General features: G+C 38.5%; 1 protein-coding gene across 1 annotated transcript; it reads right to left on the bottom strand.

Moving 5' to 3' along the window:
• Positions 1–787: 787 nt before the first annotated feature.
• On the bottom strand, positions 788–24,022 carry LOC132906384 (G protein-coupled receptor kinase 1). The gene is made up of 15 exons (XM_060958530.1): positions 23,417–24,022; positions 13,879–13,955; positions 9,036–9,109; positions 8,832–8,933; positions 5,858–5,932; positions 5,385–5,446; positions 5,259–5,310; positions 4,970–5,161; positions 4,089–4,396; positions 3,833–4,007; positions 3,326–3,703; positions 3,196–3,250; positions 2,964–3,112; positions 2,302–2,394; positions 788–2,184 (listed from the first exon to the last, which is right to left on the bottom strand). The coding sequence occupies exons 1-15, from the start codon at positions 23,527–23,529 to the stop codon at positions 2,026–2,028; spliced, it is 2,064 nt and encodes a 687-aa protein (XP_060814513.1). The 5' UTR covers positions 23,530–24,022; the 3' UTR covers positions 788–2,025.
• Between the last annotated feature and the right edge of the window lie 1,477 nt (positions 24,023–25,499).

Raw genomic sequence — 25,499 nt, 5'->3', positions numbered from 1 at the left:
AAAAAATATTTAACGCGGTACGCGCAACTTCTAATCGCTAAACATCTAGAATCTAGAATCTACAAGCTACTATTGATAGCATTTAGTACTAACAGCAATCGCTATTAACGTTGTAATCTTATCCTACGGCGAATCGGTAACGTTGGAAGCGATACTCAAATGGTAAGAAAGTTCGCTCTCCTAAGATACGTATTGGCATCAACATTGTATTAATTTCAATTCTAGCCACTGGTAATGCTAAGATCTTATTCGATGCTAAATCGGTAATATCGCAAGTGACACGAAAATGATAATCGTACTGGCCCGGAAACGACACGCAACAATGAGAATTTCATCATATTTCGTTTCGTTTAATGTTTTGTCGATAAATCTTGTTTTTCTTTCTGTCTGCGATACGTTTTCTTGTTGGCTTAATAAATGTTTCGGAAAACTACGACGACGCGATAAAATCTATGCAAAACAGAAATGAAACACGTTATTAAGAGTACGTCTAAGAAATTAATATAAAGAACATGTTCTGCATACGCTATATTTTCTAGGAAATTTCTCATCGATCGTGGAAATTGAATTAAAAAAATAACAAATAAAGTACAACTGCGTAGAGTTCACATTTTTTTAAAATTATTAACGATTAAAAATTTGTCGTGACATTATTGCAATAGTATCGTAGGAACCTATTAAACCGTTAAACGTTTAATTTCTAGACGAATCCTCGAACATCGATAAGTGATAAATTGCTGTTCGTTTTCGTATAAATAAAACTTGGTATAATTAAATTATGCACATGTAAAAATACATAAAACAATTTATACAATATTTTCATAGTAAACACAAATACATACGGGCTATAAGGTTGATATCGGCCGTATCGATCGTGTGACTTCCTAGCGTTTATTTATTACGGTTTCAAATCTTGTTCGTATTTGTCATGGTGAAAACTGTTTCATGTCCACTTTTTTTATTATGATTACCTTTAGCTGGAAATATATAAAGATTACATATGAGACGATAACGTAATAGTTTGTAAAGAAAAAGAAAGTAAGGTCGAAGGAGGCGTTTCTTGTTTCGCGTCGAGTTACTCGATCTCCGCTTAAAACCTATTTACTTCCGTATATTGGACACAGGGCTGAGAAGAATGAAAAAATATAGACGTGAAATCTGCGTTCGTCGCATAATTTTATTGCCGGAGCGAACTCGTCTTTATCCACTCGAGCGTACATAATTGATGTTTTCCTTTTATTTGTTTATTTACTTTTTTTTTCTTTTTTTTTTTTGTTCGTTATTACAGGTATCCTCGATCGACTACCGACAATGTACACAAACTGTATCGAGTTCTCCCTTCGTTCGTCTCTTGTTTCCTTCAACGCAATAAATAAACGAATTCGCGCGCGTGCGTTACCGTTTACGTAACGACAATATAAAATCGTCCTGCATTAGTAAATAAATTAAGTAAACGAGCGGTATAGAAGTATAATCGGGATTCAGGGTGTTATTTCGTATTTGATATAACAATAATACACTACCGGTTGCATTTTAGTGTTCTTTATGTGTACATGTGTACGTGTATGCGTGCATGTATGTCTCTCGTGTGGATTCTCTGCGTGAGCGCGCGCGCTCGCGCTCGCGTGGGTGTCGATGGGCATTGTTCAGTCGCTAGTTCCTATGCCACATTGCACATACAGCTAACGTACAAATATAACGACGCGACGATTCGTACGACACTACTTCCTATAGTCTCTATACAGCGCGACGCTACCCGCCGTTCAAGGGAAGTTTCTTCTTTGGGGCTGTTTCGAGACTTGGATAGTACTGGTTTCGAGTTCCGGGTTCCGACTTTCGGGTTCCGGGTTGCCGGTTACATCGGAAGAATCGCCTCCCAATTACCCGGCCGATTCACTCGTTGAACATTCTTCTAGGTGTCTCGTCTCTCTGCGTTGATTATCAGTATAAAAAAAGTTGCTGCTGCTGCTGCTGGGGGGCAGTGGGACTGGAGTATGACGACGGCATGCACGTTTTAGCAATGGGCTAGTTGCCGTTCGTCGAGCGTTGCATCGCCGGAATCACCGCGTCTCGTTCAGTCCCGTAAATCTTACCAGCTTTCTTCGCCATGCTACCCAGCATCTCCATCGAGCATTTGTGCGCGGATCTCAGCGACAATGCCCATTCTTTCAAACTGATTTCATCCTGAAAATGAAATTTCTTATTTACAGCGATACAACTATCGTTTTTACACGTCGTCGGCTAATATAACGGTACTCGAATAATAATCATTTCTTCGATACGCCATTAAAGTATACTTACGGGATTCGTAAGTACTATTTTTGCGTCTCTCATACGGACGACGATACACTGTTCTCCTTTCACGTGCTGAAGATCCGCGCTAACTTCCTCGACCTAACAGTTTATTCAAGAACGTATTAACAGATTGCAGCTTTTACAAATACTATCTAATAAAAAGAAAAAAGAAGAAGCGGGATAAGTTGTTATTCTCAATTTTCTAAGATTTAAATCGTCGGTGATATTATATCGACGACGACGATGTACCTGTTTGCGCGCTACGCGAAAGTAAACGCTGTCTACGATACACGCATATTTCAGATTTTATTACCAAAATATTAAGACATTTAAAAAAGCGACGAGCACGTTAACGAGTAAATTGTAAAAGTGCGGTGGAATAACGAGAAGGATATTAGAGAAGATCGTAACAAGATTACATTTACATTTCAAACCTTTTTGCCTGTGATTAAAAAACTAACTTTTCAATACTACGGTATTTATGTAAATAACGTTTTTAAAGACTATATTTTCAAATCGTACAATAATTTCAGTTAACGAATCTAGTTTACTCGCGATCGTACTCTTAGCCTCGCCTCGCTTATTTCAATCTTATGTCACTCGTTTGATCACGAGATTTAATTAGCATGTTCATCAAGCATCGCTATTAAATTTATTCATCCGTTTACCTGATCAAGAAAAACCAGTTCAGGCTTCGTCGTCGACTCAGGGTACAATTCTAATCTATTAGGATAAAGTTTTGCATAACGTGTTTGCCACGCACTCGCGAAAGGACCGCCTAATTTCTTAATGTAACCATGTAAAATGCAATCGGATCCTGTAACAAATACCATTCGTCGATATGACGATTATCCTTATTTACGTTACATTATCGAACGAACAAACTACCGACGCTTGTACCTTTCTCATCCGTGTCGAACCGTTGCTTCTGCTTAGCTTTCTTCTTATTTTCCAACTACGAGAAACGAAAAGACAGTTTAGAAAAAGAAACTCGAAGGAAAAGATCGAAGGACAAAAAGAAATTTCGTACCTTGTCCGCTTCGTTATTGATTGTCTCGAATACAGTTTCGGCTACTTCAGCCTGCCATCTCTCCGAGATAGTTAGAGGGAAATTTTTGTACAGTTCTTGATCCGCGTCCGTAAGTTTGATACCCTTGGTGTCCTCCTCGTCAAAGGAGCCGATATCAAAGGCGTCTGCGGCGTTTACCTCGCCGCGCGGTGGTATAAGTGGCGGCGTGTATTTCTGGAGATAAACTTGTTGCCAATCGATACCACTGAAAAACGCGTGTTCTTTTAACTCGTCCGCACCTTCGCCAAGGCAGCCGAGTCTGTTATTTACGTCTCGTTGTAGCAGACCTTCCAGCAATGAGCGCAAATCTCGCGAGAACGTTTCCGGCAGTTCGACGTTCTAAAATAATTTTTATCGGTTCTTTAACCTTTTCGTTGTGATAGAATATGGACCGCGATGTAGCGAGTAGAAATCGATCGGCAATCAAAGTATGGATAGTCGGATAAATGCAGGACGAAAGTGACAAACCTTGGTTAGTGTCATTTGATCTATCTCGTGTTTGTCTTTCATTTTATGTTGCCTGAATGGACTGTGCCCCTTTAACAATTTATGCAACACGCAGCCAAGCGAAAACCAATCGGCACTGGAATCGTAGGTTACTCCCTTCGAGAGCACTTCCGGCGCCATGTATCCGTGCGTTCCTCTGCAACGGAATATTTTTCATTATACGCGACGAGAATATCAATCGTCCGAGATCGTAACGCAAACGTGCACGGTTACTTACACACTGGCGTGCGGTTTCTTTTTGGAAAAATCGCAAGCTAGCCCCAGATCCGATATTCTCACGTGACCGTGTTCGTCCAAGAGAATGTTCGCCGGCTTCAAGTCTCTGTAAACGATGTACCTACGATGCATGTGCTCTAATCCCAGTATCACTTCCGCCGCGTAGAACTTCATCTCCCGTTCGTTGAACACCCCATGCTGGCTAAGGTGATAATGAAGATCGCCGCCGTTCATCAAATCCAGGATGAAACAAAGCTTGTCCGGCGTTTGGAAGGCGTACGTCATGCACACTATAAACGGACAATCCACCTGAAAAGTAATCGTTATCATTTACAGTATCTAGATTGTACGCGATCAATTTGTTTCATACGTCGTTTTCAGAAACGATTTCAAGATTTATGGATAAAATATGAGATATCGCTTTCAACGATAATTCACGATTTTCTCTATCCGAGTATTTCCTGCGTTTTCTCTTTTCTCTCTTTTTTTCTTTGTCTTCTACAAATTGGGCTTTTCTCTTTCGCGAATCGTATTCATACCGTTCGTACGTAGCTGATTTGTTAAAGCGCATGGTTCGTTTGTATGTTGTCTCTGTGCATCGTCGATTTAAGAAAAAAGTGATAGAAGGGAAATCTTTTAGTATCGATCTCTGAAATTAAAACTATCGTTAATTTTACGACTTGTTTTACGCCTATGACGGATGCGATAAACGATGCGAGTTTGACATCTCTACGTGCTCTCGCGAATCTCTATATACGTGTCCTTTTTAACACGCTAGGCGATTAAAAACTTTACAAGATGGAACGAAGGGCTACTATACTACGTGCTACGGTTTACAGTCTACCATATTTTTAGGATATTACACCCTTGAGTAAAGCTTACTCCGGTACTGACTGCCGAAAGCATTATCCTTTCGTTGAGCGCTAAAGTTTCGCCTTGCTTCATTTTTATTCGTTTCTTGTCGAGGCACTTCATCGCGTACATTTTCCCCGTGTCCGCCTTCCGGCACCCGTAAACCTCCCCGAAACCGCCTCTTCCTATTATTCGATGTACACTGAAGTCGTTCATCGTCAACTGAAACGATAGTTTGTTCAACGATATAAATATAAATTATTATTCTACGATCGACCGCTATTTATTGCAATTTTAATTCTTGAGCTTTCTCACTCACCTGCATGTTCAGTTCTAGATTTTTCCACTGACAGAAACGAGTATACTTCTCGCTGAAAATACGAAACAGAACTTTTTAACAAATTTTCCAACGACTCGTTTCTCTTTTGCTAGTTGGCCGACATACCTCTCTAGAAACTGTTTGAACGGCTCTCCCCTTAAGTGATTAAAAATCTCTTCTATGTACGGCTGCAAGGATTCAATTTCTAATTTGAATAAAATTTCGATAATATACGTTGCTAAATGCGTTGGGGGCTCACACGCGAAATGTCCATTTTTTCGATCAAAATAAACACGCCGTTGCCGCCCGTTGTAAGAATAAGATTACTCCTCTTTCTTTATACGGAGATACACGCACAGTATCCCCGATGCTGTTATCGAAAAATACGTTATCTGTCTATAACGCAAATAAACTAACATCTGTGAGAAATAATTACAGGAAAATTGAGCGGCAAACGTACTACCCCAGCGTAGTATTCTAAGATTAATTCCGTTTCTATTTAGTTGTCATTATAAAATCGTGCTCGCGAAATAGAAACCTCTAATTACAATCTCACATATTTACAATCGCAAGGCAATAAAACGTTGAAAGGAACCAACCTCGAATAAATTAACGGGAACCTCGTTTTTCATTAGGTATTTGTGAACGTGGGACACCGCTTCCGCGGAGTATTCCTGAAACCAAAATTACCGTACTATTAAAATGATAAACCGATTTTGTCTTTTATCTATAGTGCCCTTAAAAGGACAGCCTGCTTACAGGCGAAATACCACGAACGTAGAAATGTCTTTGTCGGTTTTTTCGTAAACGTTTTATCATGTTGCGCTTTCGCTTTTACGTACACAAGCAGATTACTATCCATTTCATCGGGAAAAAGATACGTCTGGTCCGAAAATATATACGAGTTTGAAGTAGAATTTTGCTTTCGTTCGATGCTAACAAGTAAAATTAAGAAAACGAAGCTACTTAAATCGATGTTTCTATGTCGGCAATAACAATTTTACGCCGCATTAATTACCGACAGACGAGGGATTCTGAGAAGTCGGTATACGTACTAGACATACCACCTCGCATGCTATACTACAGCCTATGTATAGATATCAAACATCTTACACGACCAATTTCATAGTCATTTATAGAGGAAATTCTTGGAAGTGTGTCAACAACGATAACTTTTCTAATATATTCACAGGTTTCTCGCGTATTTTATTCATCGGTACGTCCAATAATTTCCTCCAAATGTTGTAACTCGAAGATACTTTGAGATTTACGTAGAAATTTTCATTCGTAAAACGTGATATCCTCTTGCATAGACTTCTATTTGTTACAATATGAAATTTAGCAAAATAAGTTATAACGCGTACATTTTGACAAGATTTCTTCAAACGTGTCTATATACTTTCAAGACAGTACTACGACTTTCTTTGCTTAATACCTAACGATGATAAATTTTAAACGACCTTTCAAACATTGCACGCCGAAACCTCTTCCATCGTATTAGTTTTTCTCACAGAAACGTATCTGGTCATAACTTGTAAGTTATAATTTACAAATGCGAATCGTATAACTCGAGTTTCTACACCGATTCTTCCTAGTAGGTCTATTACGCCTTATTAAAATATGGATGATAGAAATGGAACTCGTGTCCAAGCGGATCCAATCGGTACGAATTCGGTTTCAATAAATGCAATTCTATCGCGTATTTTATTCGTCCCAATGACACGTAACGATACTTCGGGCGATCAAAAAACAAGCGTTTTGCATTTTACGCGATCGCTGTGCTTTTAACAACGATCGACTAAATGCCACGCTTGAAAATAACTACGTGGAAGCGATCGAAGACGATTATTTCGATTATTTTTCAAAATAAATCTTTCGCGCACAACTTTGTATATCGACTGTTACGGATTTCGTTACAGAAACTTGTACCAGCGAAGAAGATTCCGTAATGTGTCGAAGGGGAAAATTGTGAGCACACAGCGATCAAAGTCGAGGCTAAAATTAGGGGCAAACTAACCGGGGGGAAAGTCGCGTGAAAAAGCCACGGAAATAGTTCCTCTTGCGAAGACATCGAGGGCCAGAGATTAGGAACCCTCGTCAGCCGCGAAGAGACCTATTTCGGATCCTTCCGGATTCAAACATTCATGCAGAGCCTGAAGAATCAGAGGAGCGGTTCAATCTTTTACGCGGTTTTCTCTTTCATCGTTTCGAGAAAGCGATTTTCCGCCGCTTTCTCGCCAGTTCGCGTATAAAGAGCGTATATTTCTCGTGTTTACCCTTCTTTTCTTTTTTCTTTTTAAATCAACATCTTAAGCACACAGGTTCGAGGTAATCGCGGGCGTTTCAAGGAGATATTCCGCTTAGGAAAGTAAAACAAAATCGATCTTTAAGCTTCTGGATAAGTCAAGGAACGTTTAAGATTTTTAAATCAGGTTTCGAAAGTACTTTGGAGAAATGCGAAAACAAAGTGGATTACGTTGTTTGTCAAAGTACTAAGACCATATTTATGAGTTTTCTGGGTTTAAGTTTTTAAAAATCGAAGCGAACGCCGTCAAAGCAGCTCCTTCGGGAACCGACGCACAGGTGGAAACGTTTTCCCGACTCCTTGAAGCAACGCTGAAAATGTTCATTTAGAGATGGAATCAATTACAATATGAACACCTACGAACCCGAATCTTTTAATTTAATTTACCCTATTTTTCTTTAAATCTACGCTCATAGCGTACTCTCCATAGAAACGAAAGATGAAAACGAAAAAATAGAAATAGAGAGGAGAACTATCTGCGATCGAATCGTAGTTGTCAGTTGTCGGTTACATAAAAACGTAGTCATCGGCGTTCGATCGGTTCTCGAACGCACGACTAATTGAAATAGTAGAGACTCATCGGGAACTTCTAATCGGCTCTGAACGCAAATTGTAGCTTTATTCGAAGACTCGCGATTTCGATATACATCAACGTCTGTTCGGTTTAAAAGTTTCGAGGTTCCAATCTTCGGATCCCGGGTGCTGGAACTTGCAACTCGCCGACATAAAAGAATATAATCATCGGGACGATGGATAAACGTGCGACGTGGTAGTAAACTTTCGGACACAATAGCGAACACAATGGAGTCGGGAGAGGAAGCTTTTACGATATCGGCAAATTTTTTCGCCCGGCACTGTTCTTGCGTCCTTACGCGAGCAACGACAACTTTTATCAAAGGCAAAATGGAGACGATGCGTAGAACGAAATTGGAAAAGTTTGTCTAGATCCAGAGTCCGGATGATCGTGCTTGCGAGATAAAAGAAATTAACGGATATACGACCGCGTAAATATGTGAAACCGTAGTAGCTAGGTGTGAATCTGATCCATCTTTGGGAAATTTCAACGAAAGACCCCTATCCTCGTGGATCGGGGTTCGAACCGAAAATAAAATTATTCTCGAATATCAACGTACGATCTCGAGTAGGCACACGCGGCCCAACGTCTACGATGCGTTGCATTCGCGTACGATTTCGTTTACACCGTTGCTATTATATCGTCGCTCCTGGCTAACGTAAAAGCTACGTTCGATGAATGAGATGTTACTCACATGGGAGTGTGCCAGAAGTTCCTTCATGATGAAATTATCGTAGATCTCTTTGGCAAGTATCCTCCTTTCTTCCGGGCATTCCAGCTTCTCGTACACCTTGATCTACAATGCATAAATGAGAAATTCCTTATGGAGTTGGAGATGACGATGCGTGCCACCACGCTACTGCAACTTAAATAGTTTTGTGTGCGAGCTAACACGAACCTCTTCGTAAAAGCTAAGTTGCGGAATCGGCTCCTCCGCCACATTCTCGCAGTAGTCTTTGAATAAGAGGTAACCTGCAATCACAAGGTAACGGGGGAAAAAACAATGCGTGCTTCGATCGATCCGTTCTTCGCGTCTTTCCAAACAATTCGGTTTCCATCGGTCCGATTAATTTTACCTGTCGGCTATATCTACGAAAGTACGTTTCGCGTGTTAATTTCTTTACGTTTATGGAAGATTCGTACAAAAGCGTGAACAAGATGGAAAAATCGCAAAATAAAATTACCTACGACAGAAATTAATTAGCAGTGATGATATCGACGATCGGTCGGCCGATCGATTTTTTTAGTTCATCAAACTGCACTCTTTACCAAGTACGAAGCAACCGTTTAAGGCGTCGAGTTCGATAAAAAAATTAATTTCATCAACGGTATCTCAGCCACGACGACTAAGCTAGAACTATGTAATTAAAATATGTAATTTAATTCAAATCTAAACTAGCTTTAGTATCTACGTTTGTCAAGCGTAATTACATGTCAGTCGTATGTCAATTATAGTCAAATATAAATAACGATTCGAAATTATTCGAAATGAATGGTCTCAGGAATCGATCGCGCGATAGAGCGGATTTCGTGTATACACAGATTCGATATTAAGCAACGGATGCGTTTCGTTAAGGGCTCGAAACAGCATTGTCCTGAACAAGCTTGATCGCTATGTATGTAATCATTGTCCTATTTTAATATAATTCTCATAGAGATATTTAACGTGAACGAACAAGAAGGCGAAAGTCGCGTTATTCTCTCAGTCGGTCTCTTTCGATTTTATTCTATTCTCATTTACAGGCACTCGTTGTATAAATCGACAAGAAAGGATTCTGCAGATTCACGTTTCAATTTGTTCGATATACCGTGCACGTATTTATACGCAATGCTTTAGATTAGGTCATTCGGCAAGACTCTCGGCAAGATAAATAATATACTGTACGTAATGCTTACACATAGGTTGAACTCGAACGTATTACGCAGCGTTTTATCGCTACTTGTTTATAATAGTGAAATTTTTACTACGAAGTAGCTGTTCTCGAAAGTGATTCGATGAAGTTTCGTACACGTGCACGTCATCTTGACATTTTCCAATGAGAGAGTCGTATTTTTTAAAAGCTCTACAAAAATCTAAAAAAAAAAAAGAAAAGAAAACAAAACAGAATATCCGATTGATAATTTAACGAATTTTTTCCCTTAGCCCCCGATCGCATCATGTATCGATTTGGCATGTTGCGATGAATGTGAAAGAAGCTAAGCTCTCTACTTCGCTTTAGCTGCTTTAACTAAAACGTATACGTATGTAAATGATTAATGGATTCTTATTGGCGCATTATTAGCTTTTAAGGATAATCGTTTACATCGCTCGATAGACTTATGACACGCACTTAACTTTGTTTTATTTTTGATACCGGAAAACACAATTAGGGATTAGTTTTACGAATTAACCTGCCACTTGTGTGATCGTTTAGGAATTATTTCACACGCACGAACGCACACACACACACACTTCGTGTTGCGTGTATCGTGTACTTATCTGATTTTCTCGCGGCAAACACAGATTACGGAGAGAGACCGTTATCGTTTGCAACATGTAAAAAGTACAGAATTTGCTTAAAAATAATTGGAAATTGGAATTACTTGTTAAAATTGTCGATCTTAGAAATCATTCGTTGGACAAAATTTTAATCGGCTCTCGGTAATTTATACGCGATCATTAACATTAAAACGAATACATAATAGTAAAAGCGAAAATAATACTTTGATTAGTTGTGCTTGTAAAATTGGAGTGGTTACGTTAACCCATGTATAAACTATTCGCTCGTTATTCGGCTATCTGTTAGTTATCTAGCTATCTTGTTAGCGACTGTACCCTTTAACATATTATTGACCAGCTACCTTACGTAGCGATAAAACAAAAACTAACGCTTTAAAGCACGCCACCGGCTAGTTCCGTGTTCGAATAAAACAAATTGGATAAATTTCGATATCTTAATTGAGTCGCAACGTGTGATACGAGTAATTTGAAACAGGTATTATCCAACGCAAGGAGCAATATCATAATATAACGGCGATTTACGCAATTTCATATTTTAATAGTTGCGCAAATCGATCTACGAGCAGACGCGAGTACGGTCGTGACTGGCCAATAAAGCGTTATTTTATTAATCGGCCTCCTCGATATAAATTACCTCGTAATATTTGAAATATCAGCTTACCTCGTAGCGGTATGCCTAAAAATTTACATTTGAAAGACACCGATATTAGACACCGTTCGCGTGAGAAACTTTGTTTTCTAATTAGGACAGAAAACTGTGAAGAAGTCTAACAGTCATCCACAGGCACTTTAAGAAGAAAAACAAAATGTAATTAAGAAGCAAGACGTCATTCGATCTACATATGTATGCGGTTCTTTTTTTCTTTTTGACGCTTTCGCGACTCCAACATGCATCCAACCTTTAAACGTAATACGTTTGGAACCTTGTAAACCTTCGTACGTGACACGAGTGAAGAAATTACGTTGAACGGTTATTTCTCATCGCTTTAGTATTAAGTAAAGTTAATTCGTGTAAAGAAACAATTATGTATAAGCTGACAAAGTTCAAGCCGTTTTATCCGTCTACAACTTTGATATTTCTTACAATTTAGGTAATTATCTTTGATATTTGTACGAAAGAAACGGGCTACTGAAACGAATCGAGACATTCTGTATCTTTCTTATTAAGCGGCACAACTTTATTATACAAAATAGTAACTTATCTTAGAAACCATTCCACTTTTAAAGTTGCATTTTGCAGGCAAATCGACGGATTTCTCCGAAGATCGGCAATTTCCAAAATGTGTCACTTTTGCGTAACGGGAATCCAACGATGGGTAGATACGAAATAAATAAAAGTAGCACGATGGTTCGACCAACGTGATCTTTGCGATCGTTTTAGCAAATTTTTTTCATTAAAACTCACTCGAGCAACCTTTTTATTTCGAATTAAACCAAAAGCCTCGCATCGTAGGCTTAACGAGATCCTTAACTTTGCTGACGCAAAAAACTATTTTTATTCGCGTGTATTTAACATTATAGGACAAAGAAAAAGTGTAAATAGAAATACGTAGACTTTTTCTTAAAATATGTATATTGATACAAATTACATTTTTTTTTTTTTTATTCTATTAAACGTTATATTTAGGTAAATCTTATTTTAAACCACTGCCAGATCGATAACGTTGCAGCCTTTTGCAATGAAAATCGAAGCGTTTTAAATTGCAACGAAAAGAGGAATCCCAATGAAGACGCCTAGACTCCACGTTATACAAAACTACTGTTCTCTGATTTTGTCTCATTTACATGCAACGTATCGCTTCTGCTTTAGATGTCTTTTAAGAATTTCAACGAAGGATTATTTATTTAGCCGTCCACTTCGTAAATACGTATTTACGAGCTAACATGTATGTATTTACATTCGGCGAATAATCTTTTCGTGTAATACTTTTTTTTCAATACGATTGCAGCTTAAATAATACGGGGAGGTATAAAAAAATTAAGGACTAAAATTTTAACGGCTTATAATTGCGATCAACGGATTAAGAACCGCTCAATCGGTGACACGACGTAAACTCGGCTCGTTCCAACGACGTTGTACGTTAAAAACAAACTACAATTTGCCAAGGAAGTGATTTTTCGAAAGCAGCGGTTCTCGCAAACTAAGAATTCTTATCGTCTCTACGTTTCGACGGAAACTTAATCGATAGCTCGATCACTGGAACTTACTATCTGAATAAATGGAAAGAAATACGTTTTGTCGGTCAATCAGCGTACAGTTCAACGAGCGTTGTAAAATTGATTTTCAATTCTCTTTGCGGGATGACTATCGTTGCGAGGCTATAATTACGCGTTAAAAGCGGAGATATTTGCAGACCAACTATACTTAGAGGAACAAGAAACGATCTGTATGATGAAAAGAAAAAAAAAAAAAAAAAAGAAAAAACGAAAAATTCACCGCAAACATTGATTTTCCTCTTTTTTATCGCCGATCTGAACACAATAGTACTCGTCTCGCGTCGTCTCGTGTTGTAAATCGAATATTCCTATTTCTTCCACAGTGAAAACCCGCATAACTGACATTCTGATCGCACGAACTGGCGATTAATTACATACAACGTACTTATATCAGAAAAATTGTATTAAACCGATGAATATTGATCTCGAATCTGCTCTAAATCTTCCAATGAAATTTCGTAGCGATTCAAACGGGTTGTAACGAAAGACGCGTCGTTTGCATGGAACATAAAAATCTGATGGGAAATTTAACTCTCCTAACCTACAGCTCGAATGACTTTTCTTCTAAGCGCGGCGCAGTTAAAGGTTTAATTAGGAGAGTCTGACTGCTCTCTTATCTCGTTGTCTTGTTCTTATATAATCAACGAATCCTTGTTAACTCTGAATCTGATAATTCCAACAAAGGTACTTTGGTAAAGGAAAGAAAAGAAAAGAAAAGAAAAGAAGAAAAAAAAAAGACGAAACGCGAGTCGACCTAGATCAAAGGATTTCGCAAAGTTTTTACTATCTATTCTGTTATTAATTTGGATCTTTTGTACGAATACATTTTACCGTTTCTATCGGTAGTTACGTGGCATTCCATTAATTGCAAATACCATGTCCACTATTTTTTTTCGATAGCTGTGTTAATACATTTTCGTTAATTCATCGACGATCGTTATTTCGACGTAAATTGACACTAAATGAAACCACACGATCACGTTAACACCACGATAACAACAAAGTATACTTGAAAGTTGCTCACCAAACATTTGATTGAATATCTTATCGAAGTTAACTTCCCTCTTCTTTTCCAGATATTTGTGCATTACGCTCCTCACACTGCAACAGAAAAAAGTACGCGGGTGTAACGATTAAATTCGGACAATTGTTATTTCCTAATTGTATATATCATAAACTAGACTAATTGTATAAATTATAAAACAAGTATCTATAGAATGACGGTGAAATTCCTTTTGGTTAACATTTTTGATATAAAGTTATCTTGCGCTTACAACCACAGACCGCCTCTTATCCGGCTCCGTTTTCAGGTTGTCGATCATTTAACGCGTTTCACTCTCTTTCTAGATAAAATCGTGTGTTATTGAAACAAAAGCGAAAAACGCGACCTGCCAGATATATAACAAATCGCAAGCCGTTGAACAAAAGTTGGTTTCGTAACACGAGTCGTGTATTATGTAAAAGCTCTGTACAATCGCAACTAGTAACGTACCTACGATTCAACGTAACGCGCACGATTCCATGCAAGATTCGACTTTCCTTATTTCTCGATCGATCAATCGGTTTTTTCTTCTTTCCCGTCTCTTTGCTTTCCAAAGATAAATGCTACTTTTAACGACACTGAATTTCTTTGCGACTTTAGCGTCAAGAGCGTGAAACTTCGTTATTAGCTTGTAACGGAAGAAATGGGCATTTATTGGATATCTATAACGACTGGATAGTATATATCGTAGGTGTAATAGAGTTTCTCGTTCAGGCGTACTTAACATGTTTAGTCTACGTTTCTATTGGACTGAATGATCGATTACCACCGCGATGAAAGATGATACCTTTGCACTTTACTAAATACGGATCGTTATTTGATAAAACCGTTTAATCGTTACGATTGTTCGCTGTATCGATGTAACTTTCCCGATAAGCGCTCGAAGGAAGCAAGCGAGTATCCTGAAAAATATATGTTCCTTTTGATAGATCAAACGAGAAAAGAAATTATAAAAGAAGAAAGAAAATCTTAAACGAATGGAAATTAATCGGATCGTTCCGACTCTAATCGCCGTGAGCAGAAATCGTTTAGCTGTTCCACTGGTATATGTTCACGCGCGGCCAACAATCAAAACAATTCTCTCGGCTAGTCCAAACGTTGCCAAACGAAAACGAAAACCAGTATCGGTTCTACTCGCTGGAACCGCTTCTGACGTTCGCTAAATATTTAAATTTCCCCCTAAATAAGTGCGATTTCGTAAGCACGTGCCGACCCGAAGGTTCCGAATAAAAAAGAAACGCCATAAATTTAGATCGGGACTTGTAAATATTCTGAAACCTGCCGCTCTACTTCTCTGTAGCGATACTTGCCTCGATATTCTACGATTTAGTCTACCTTAATGCGCGAGCTGTATTCAGCCTGCTCGAGTTTACGCCGAATAATTTTTCCGACTCTTCGTTCTCTGCAAAAATATACAGGATTTAATCCTGCTGCGTTTTTTTTTTTTTTTTTTTTTTTTTTTTTTGGAGGGAGGGGAGGGGTCATTCTCGATCGATACAGCTATACCATTTTATCGTTCAAGTTAAATCGATAGAAACACATCGTTCGCATTTATCGCACATACGCGTCGAACGCTTTTGTTCGATCCGTTTGATCGAACGTTCAACAACGTGCTAGTTCTGCGCATCTGCCTCGCGCAGATACACACACACACACGCATACATACGTCATATATAGATAGACGATGATAGGGGAAGGGGTAGTGGTTGATTGGAGGGGAGCGTTGTCTTGCTTTGTCATATTGTTGCGAACCAGTCCGAGGTTTAACACAACCAGGTGGAATGTACGATTTATCAGAGATCCGAGCCATTCTTATTCGTCCGATTCTTTGATGGTACCGATCTCCGTTTCTCGGAACCGCGGACTCCCAATTTTCCAGCAACTACACGCGCTTTCCTCGTTTGTCGCGTAAAGCTCCGATCGAAGTCGAACGACTCCAACGTTCGTCGGTTCGATGTAGCGATATTCTAACTGTAAGCGAATTACGCGCAATAGCGGTGGCTGAAATTTTCGAACCACCGACTGTAAAGTTTAAGAACTTATCGTGGTCGCTGTATCGTTATATACCGTTGCGCGGCTATGCCAAGTAATTATATTTATCGTTTCAAATTGTGATTTTCTACTTTTATTTCAAATAGAATTTATCTGTTTTTATAAATGTCTGTTATCCCCGAGATACTTCCGAACTATGACTACGTTCGTCATCGGTTGAGAAAGTTGGGAAAGAAATACCGTTTAGGTTTAGTTACCGAAATAATCCTGTTCAACTTCCACCGCGAGAAATACGACCGACTTCCCCAAGTACAAACAACGTACGTAAAAATTTGAACCGCTTTACGAAAGCGTGGCAAATTATCATCGCGTTCGAATTTCGAGGAATTTGTTTCTCTCGCTTTATGAACTACGATACGACTCGATTTCCCGTTTTACTTTGACACGGTCGACCAGAATATATTTAATATTTAATTGTAACCCATACAATGCCGTATTTTTAAACGAAACTCTCATCGTTTGAAAATTTTCGGTACGGAGGGTATGGCATAGTTTCCTCCTCTCTTCGTTCGATCGTTTGCAACTTGTAGAACATACGGCGATAGTAAGCGTGGATAAATATCGACGGTTTTCAATGTTTCGTTCTTCGGTATTTTTATATTTGTACGACTTTCGATAGTTTATCTTATAGGATAAAAATGAAAATAACTTCTGCGTACTGTGCGCGTTGGTCTTCAAGACGTACTTCGATAACGCGTCTTTACCTTTGTTCGCGACAATTCTACGAGTTGAATTACTTTGCAAAAAGTAAAGAGCAAGGAAACGGTCGTAAGAAAGATATATCTTTAAAGAGCGAATAAATCCTCGATATTTGAACATACCTGCTCCGGATACGATTCTCAAACATATGTTAAATGTCACAGGACAGCAACGTTTAAAAATTCATAGCGAGTCAACAAGTGCCTGAGGTTTTGCAAATATCGTACCTTTTTCTATCGAAACAAGATTTAAAAAAAAAAAAGAAGAAAAGAAAAAGAAGGAAAAATTCATAACTCGAAAAATTCGTGACTCGATTCGCGCGATATAAATACGTATAAATATGTATAAAATAGATGTAAAAGCTGTTAAAGGATCGTTGGTACGTTTCATAGGTCGATTTGCCTTATCCAGGCTCGTTCAGGCTCGCGAGATCTTGGTATAGACGCTGGCAGTTTGCCAGCAAAGAGGAAGCCTGCTATCGAATCGACTTATATTCACGGCGTACCTTCGTAACGTCCGTGTTTTACGGATCGAAAATAACATCGGCAGTGTAAACATTGGCACATTATAATCGATGTGGAGTATCGATCAAGGTTTGTACCGGAAGCCGTTACACTCCCTTTGACATTCGCGGAACGGTAATACGATTAGCGCGAGACAATCGAATTCAACGCGCGTTACATTATCCTTCGATGGATCACGTGGACATTTACCAATCGTCGACGCGTCGCGTCCCTGTCGAAACGACGGATCTGATTTCCGAAGAATTCATTTTATCGAAAGGTTTGAAACACCGTGTATTCCCAAAGTAAGCCACCATGAAGGGGAAAGCAAAGTTATTCTAATCCATGCAATGTCTATTTTCTTTCAGCCTAAAAGTATACCCATACGATATATCGGAATTTCTTTATGATTCTATTTGAAAGTTAAATTTACTTTTTTACTTTTTGGAACTTGGAAATCTTGAACTTGGAATCCTTCCATAAAGTAAATAAATTATATGTTTATTTTATACAATGTAGTTAAGTGTATACACAGAGATGAAAATACACGTTTGATACGTATAATCGAATTAGCGTGCCGTCGATTTAACGAATTCGTATCTAGGATAAAATATAAACATTACATAAAATCACCGTTACGTTTACGCGTTACTTGCGTAAAGTAAAATCGTTCTCGTAGATTCCCTTTACCCGAACGAGACGAATCTCTTCGTGTTCGACGCGTAAGAACTTGGACACACTCGATCCAATAATCGATTTTGTCTCGCCAGCCAAAAAATGCAAGGTAACGTTCAAACGTTTAAACCCATGGAGAAAGAAACGCTTTACACCGGCGATAAATTTATCCGTGCACGTAAACATTGCAGTCACTTCATCCTTTACTACCCTGCAGGAACACTTAAAATCGAAAAGGAAATAAAAAATTAACGACTCTCTCTCTCTCTTTCTCTCTCTCGGATTTTTAAATTCTCATAATCCACCAAGTAAAAATAAATGCGATAAAAAGGCGTATAAACAGGAGTTTTTAACGAGTGATTTGCAAGAATTTGTATTCTTTTACGATGGTCGATTGTTCTTTGAATGAAACGTTAGCACGGATTCGCAAAGCGAACGAACACCATAAAGAAGCCATCGACTACGCCTTTCCAAGGTCCTTGGCCTTTCCGACATTCAAAGGCCTTCTTAATACTCACCTGGGAAAACCAAGCAACGAACAGAGGCAAAAAAATGGCATTCAATGAATCATAGTAGCGACGGGGATAACTTCTGAATATGTAAGTACACGAGTCTGAATTAATTCGACGTTAGGTTGAGCGACCAAGTTCCGCCGCTTTTGAGATTTTATTTACATCTGGTGGTTTTATAAATTCTGTTATTTTCTGTTATTTTCTGTTATCGATTTCCAACGAAATGGTATTCTCTAACTGTCGAAACCACGATATTTCTTAGTTGCCGATTTTCTTAATTGACATTTTCACTTCGAATAGATGCAGATTTCAAGAACATTGAAAAAGCGATAAGAAAATATCAAGAGAAAGATCGAATCAAGGGCATTAAGGACAGATGTAAATTACTTTAAAAATATCAAAGTTACTCATAAACGATATACCTATCGTTACCGCTCAAGGCAAAGAATTTAAAAATATCAGGGAACGTTATATTCATCCGTAATTTTAACGTTGCCTCCATTTTAAAAACTATTTATCTCAATTATGATTTGTTCGTTGTAAGAAATATTATTTCCGAACATTTTTGAATTATTCAAATTGAACTGAAATACTGAAATACCGAAACATCGTAGCACGTATTTACGTTATTTGCAACAGTTTCCATTTCACTTTTAAATTAGCGATGAAATGTTTTATCGAACGTACATCACATTCATCGAATACATACAATTTCCAATAAAATCCAATTTTACGATAAAATTTGGTCTTTTTACCGCAGCTATAAATCAAGAAACAGCAGCTTTTAAGTGTGATCTCTCTCTCTCTCCCTCTCTCTCTTTCTCTGTAAAGTTGAGTTTGGACGAATATAAAAGTAACGTTATGAATTTAATTATGACGCGTTTTCGATATTTCCTCGTAATCAGCTGATTTCATATCATATTTTCTTAGAAACACATCGATCGTCACCACGCGTGTTCCATGAACTTATAAAGAACTGTTACTCAATCTTATATCGTTTAAAATTACATATCGACTTGCACATTTTATATCTTCGAACAAACACTTTACTCCATCAATCGTATTTCTTACCTTTCTTCGTTCAATTTATATAATTTGATTCTCTTCCCCGACATCGCGATTACGAAAAAGAACTTCAAGGACCGACATCGTATCCCTCTTCGTACGCTTCCTTCGAGTAGAACTTACAGTTTTCGAATCAAAGTTTCAAATATTGAAATAATTATAGCATTACGATAATCAGACCGCTGTACATTCGTCGCGTCGTTACATTCGATATTGAAGGAAAAAAGGAATAGGCACTCGTCTTCGAAATTAACGTACAAGTACCACGTAAGCGTTTAAAACGTTCTATGAAAATTTTCCTTCGTGTGACAAACAGTCAACTATTAAGGAATTACAGAGGAAAGATTTTTAAATATCCGCGTGCTTTTAAATTTCGAAAGTATAGTACAAACGAGGATAAAAAATGTCAGAGAAAAATTACATGCAGCACCTTTTTATATCGACGATTCGAGCAATTACTTATTAATTAATAGTCGATTGGTAAAACGATGTAGTAAAAAATTGTATTCCCTGTATAGAACGCTCGACGATACTTGACGCAGTCATAGATAAAAATAGGAACATCAAAGTCGGAATACGTCTTTACTATTGGTGTCTTAGACCGACGAAAGAGTGACCGTAATATTGCCGAATCGTTGATATCTAACTGTTATTGGATGCAAGCAAACCTTGAACATCGCAGATAATACTGCTAATACGAAATATCGAAGCTTAGTTGCCCGTTATTGGTACACGATTTAAAGCAATTAATTTCGTAAATACATCGAGATGTAAAACTTTTGACTCGTTACTCGAAGCAAGTTATCCATAGATATTATCTAAAAATCCGATCGACGATTAAGGCGAAAAAACGAGATTCTGAAAGCTGGAATACCCTTTGGCCAACCTCTCATAAACGGTCTTCGTTCGGTTAGACAGACACGTTTTTGACTACATCCTTAACCAATTTTACATCGCGCCAATGACTCAGACGATAAAAGGCCTTGTCAGCTTCTCCTTGTCGCGCGCGAGAAACTTCTTTCCTGTTTGAAATGCTTTATCCCCTGCTAAATCTTGCTTCGCAATAAATTACGCTATTACCGGACCGAGGGCTTGTACCAACAATTTCGGCGGACATGCTGCCTTGCACCGACGATATTTTCTCTCTAGAGCTTCTTCGGACCGATAAGGCTCCCACCTGCAACTTTCTCCGATATAACCAGGCACTTCCACCTTTTCCCTTAGTTGGTAAAAAAGCTGTTTACGCTCGACGGTGGTCTCGCAGGGACAGCGTTGTGTCGATTGACAATTTTGCGATATATTCGTCGAAAAGAATACGATGATAATGCGATACTGTGGATAACTACAACTATAAAAATTTGCAATGCCGCGTAATTCTTAATCGAAATCCTTAAATTCGCTTTCAAGACCTCGTCACAGGACCGGATCGTAATTTCAAGAATTAGGATAGGTCGCAGAAAATTAATCTCCTCGTACGTTTCGAAGAAATACGATGCTCCATTCGTGACGTTCGACGTGGAATTCCTGGTAATATACAGTTCGAACGATATACGAGAAAGATTTTCTTATCTTTCGCCGAGACCAACCAAACAAGGCGCTAGGGTAAACCGCAACCCTCGAGAAACATTCTACGACTACCGAGCCGGACAATTTCTAGAATCGATCATCCTGTATCGAAATATTTTCTTCTCGTATCGAGGGAAATATCGTTCCTTCTAAGGAAATCAACCAGCAAAACGGCCATAAAATGGTTCTACGTATTTCCGTTGTATTCCGTCGATATTCCGGAAAAAAGTAAAAAAACATCGTAAACGTAGATCTTAGGATGATATATGTGTATATACATAGGAATTATAGTTACGATTATTAATCTCCAGCATCTCCAATTATCTTAGAAACCCGGTATCTGTGTAACAGTAGTACGTAATATGTTTGCCTACAATGGCAATAAATGATTAAGCGATAATAAAAAGCGCATAAACATACACATATACGACTAAATTAAAATTCATGGAATTAACGATGTCGTTGGTAGATTGTACCTAAATTTAGGAAATACCCACGCGAATGAATTCTTATCGAAATTACGAATCAGATAAAATATTGTCTGGCGTTTGGATTATTCGTTACTCGCGTGGAATTTGCACGTTTCTGTCGTTCGTTTTCCTCGTTGTCTTTACAGTCTCATCGCTGTGAATATATTTACGGACTAAATCGACTTTTATTAAAATTTTAAGAGTAAATACGATGATAGGTGAGATACGTAGCATCTTAAAGACTATATTGTAATTAACAGTACCAAGCGATGCGATTTTAAATTAAAATGGAAAGACGAAGCCGCGTTAATCAAAGAAATTCTCCGTCTTTCGATTAGAAAAACAATATTTCGATCGTCTTTGGTCGTTACTTCCGTCGCTTGCGATCGACACAGCCCACTGTTTGTAAACATATTTCTGGAATGGCGCGCCGCTGAAGCGAACGAAGCCAAAGAACCGAGGCATCGCGTCGCTACGTATGCGCAAAGAAACGAAGAGAAACCGAGACGTTGGGCTTGTACCAGACAAGGAAGTGCTCGAAGAAGAAGAAGGGAGGGACAGGAAACGTGGTGAGACGTAGCGATGGGTGTAATTCGATTATCGTTTCTGAATGTGCATCAGCCTCTACACCGTTGACGATCGTTTAGCTCCATCGCAAACAGATTTTCCATTTGAAAGTATTTATCTAACGTGTGTATATATATCGATGTATCGCATCAAATGTCGGAACGATTACCGACAATGAATCGGAATATCGACGATTTAACAAATGAACGGTGTAAAGGTACGTAGCCGTGAAACGATGGGGACGACGGAGGTCGGTTAACGAGGCCTTTTCTTTTTTGTTTATTTCATACACGCGACGCTAGAGGCTCGCTTCATCGGTTTCAGGAACCGATACGGAGGGAATAACACTGGCCGGTTAAGGAAACAAAATTTCGGTCAGTTAACGCGGCATTACGGTGCAACTATTCCGGTTCGTACATAGGAATTTTATAGTTGTTTAACTATGTGTTTTGGGCAAGTTGAATAATTTTCGTTCAGATACATACACAGCCTTTCGCGATGGTCTACGTACACCTGTCGAACTTTGTGTATCTGGCTTACCGAACGAAACGAAAACGTACCTCGTTACAAAATTATTTACACTTGATATCAATTATTAACGTGATTCTAAAAGGAATTACAAAAACTGAAGCCTTCGACTCGCAAAAATATCGGGACAAGATCACACGAGAAAATTTTTAAGCCCTTGATTCTTTAGACGATAAGAATATATAAGATAATAACGATAGAATATTATCGTTATTCTATGAAAAATACTAATATAATATTAAGTTTATTATTTTTATAATTTCACGAAGATACAACATGCGTGTATAATTTTTGCAAGACCGTATTCTATATTTTTGTTCCTCTCTCAACAAAGACGAATATGAATAAATCGTTACTATTCGAACCAATAGCAAAGCTTTCGAGACTCCGAATAAATCGTGTTACGTTTATCGAAGGATTCGTACAGCTATCGTTCTTAATATAATCTTTTATATCTAAAAGGCGTGTAACGTTGTATATAGACTTTTGCGACTGATCGTAGATAAAAGCTTGTTTTTCTTGTGTCATACAGAGTCGTTCGTCATAGGTATATCATTCGCGTTTTGTACATTGGTCGTCCGTAGTCGAATGTTAACAAACTATACAGGCGTGCTCGATTTCGATTTTCCATGTATCGTCTCTTATTATCTAAACTAACGATAAACGCGTAGGAGGTAGCTAGTGAATTTGTATCGTGAAAACCTCTACTACGTCCAAACTGTCGTATCTCCGCGTTCGGATAAATGCAACTCTACCGTATATACACGTAGTACTTGAAGCACCGCTCACGAGTAGGTCGTTCCCATCGCTACGATCGAGACTACGAGACGGTGGTCGTATGGGCAAAACGCGACGGTAGATCGACGACTATCGCGAGATATACCTAGGATCGGGCAAGATGATCTTCTTGCTCGCACGAGCAGCCGGTGTGCTCTTGCTCTTCTCCATAGCCATCAAGTAGCTGACGTCGGCCAGCACCGCCTCGAGGTCCGCCATTTTCCTCGGTGGTCTCTAAATCTCTCGATGTTGGACACGGCTCACCCTGGAGCTGTTTTCTCGACGACACTCGGTTCACTGTCGCGTACGTGTTCTTCTCACTGTCGCGACGCCGGGAACGCTACCGACGCCGACATTCTGATCGAACGACCGACGTGCAACGAACTTCGCGAGACTGACAGCTCCGTCGGGTATCTACGCGCGATTTCTACCGAGGGAACCACTAATTCGACGAGCTCTCTCCGCTCGAGGTTAACGACACTCCCTTCGAACACAACACAATCACCCGCGCAACTTGTTTACCATTCACGCGGGCGAGACAGAGTCGATCTTCCAACTGCTCATCGTGAGTGCTTTTTAGTTGACGAAAATGATCAGGGAACGTGCAACCGAGACGCGGTTTTACATACGGTCATTCACGACGATGGGCATGGACAAAGTCGTAGGGAAGCTACTGCTTACCGACTGACAGCTAGAGAGCTACGAAGCCTCGAGCCCGCGCGCATTTGTGTGCTGATTGGTGGATCGCTCTGTGTTTCGTTCGTCTCTCTTTTTCACAAGCTTGCTAGCGACGCCTATCACAGGGATCACGAACTAATTTGATTTGGCTAACAGTTCCCTTATCAACGATTATCATAGCTTTTCTTCAGTTTTTCTCTACTTTCGTTCGAATATGTCCATTATTCTTTCTAAAAGGATTATGGCAAGTTAACGTTGCTATCTTAAACTTTGAATTTTTATAGATATTTAGATAGAAATTCGTTTAACTCGCTAAATATACATACATACTTACCGAGTACGTTATTTTGAACGTTATATATATATATTTATTTATTTATTTTTTTATTTATTATATGTATATATGTAATCTGTACATAAATATAGTGGTTTATTTATATTCTTTTTATCTGTTGGATGGCGACTTTTTGAAAACTACTTTTAACACCAATGCAAAACTGTTATTCGTATGTTCGATTTAAACTCAACTAAACACCAACGATAGTTTGACCTATTCGATCGGACAAATATTTGCAAATGATCAAACGTGGTAAATATTTGTATTCCAAGCTGGTAAATTTATACGCGTGTGCTATGAATGGATGTCAAACGCAATCTTCGGTCAGAGGAAAATGTAACGAAGATTATATTCTTACGAATGCGTATTAAAATTTGAAATTTACTTTCGACGACATGAAACGTTACGTGACGTTATCATCGTAACTAATCGTAGGAAAAATTACCAGAAACGTTAGTCCTCTGACGAGAGTCAATTAGTCGATGAAATCACATACGTACCAGTGACTAATTAGCAATTGTAAGTCGGTGATATGTACCAACGTACGTACTAGGAAACTTTCTTATCCAATATCGATAAGAAAGGTGACTACTACCTATTGTTTTTAAATCAACTACGTATACGATCGTTGTATATTTTCGAAAAACTTTTCTTTAGAGAATCCAAGAATTAGAATAATAACGGAATGACAAAAAATTGTATGAAACAAGAAACGTGACAGTTTGCGAATACGACTGTAAATATAAGGTATCGGATTTGTAGAATCGAAGGACGAACAATTCTGAAACACGCGGTTGAAGTTTTCCAAAACCGATCGTCACTTTGAATATGGGGAAATTATAGCCTCAAATTCGTTAAGTGGCAATAAAAGATGAGTCTAATACTAATATACGTAATCACTGTAATAGCATGAATGCCTCGCCACCGAATAGAACGTGGAAAACAAGGTTCTAAGTTCAATTCCATCTGCAATGGTACGTTTATTTCACTTTAACAACAGGATCTATCCATAAATCATGTTCAACAGCATGTTGCATATTATTATACAGTACATCGTTTATTTAAAACTCTGAATATCGTTTTGCACATTTTATTATCCTGATTCATTCACGATCGCTATTTATTTATCTAAGCAATATGTAATAGTGCCATTTATTATATTTTGTGGTAATTT

This window comes from Bombus pascuorum, chromosome 4, assembly GCF_905332965.1.
Source record: "Bombus pascuorum chromosome 4, iyBomPasc1.1, whole genome shotgun sequence".
In the NCBI taxonomy this organism is placed as follows: domain Eukaryota; kingdom Metazoa; phylum Arthropoda; class Insecta; order Hymenoptera; family Apidae; genus Bombus; species Bombus pascuorum.
This window is presented reverse-complemented; position numbering and strand designations above follow the sequence as displayed.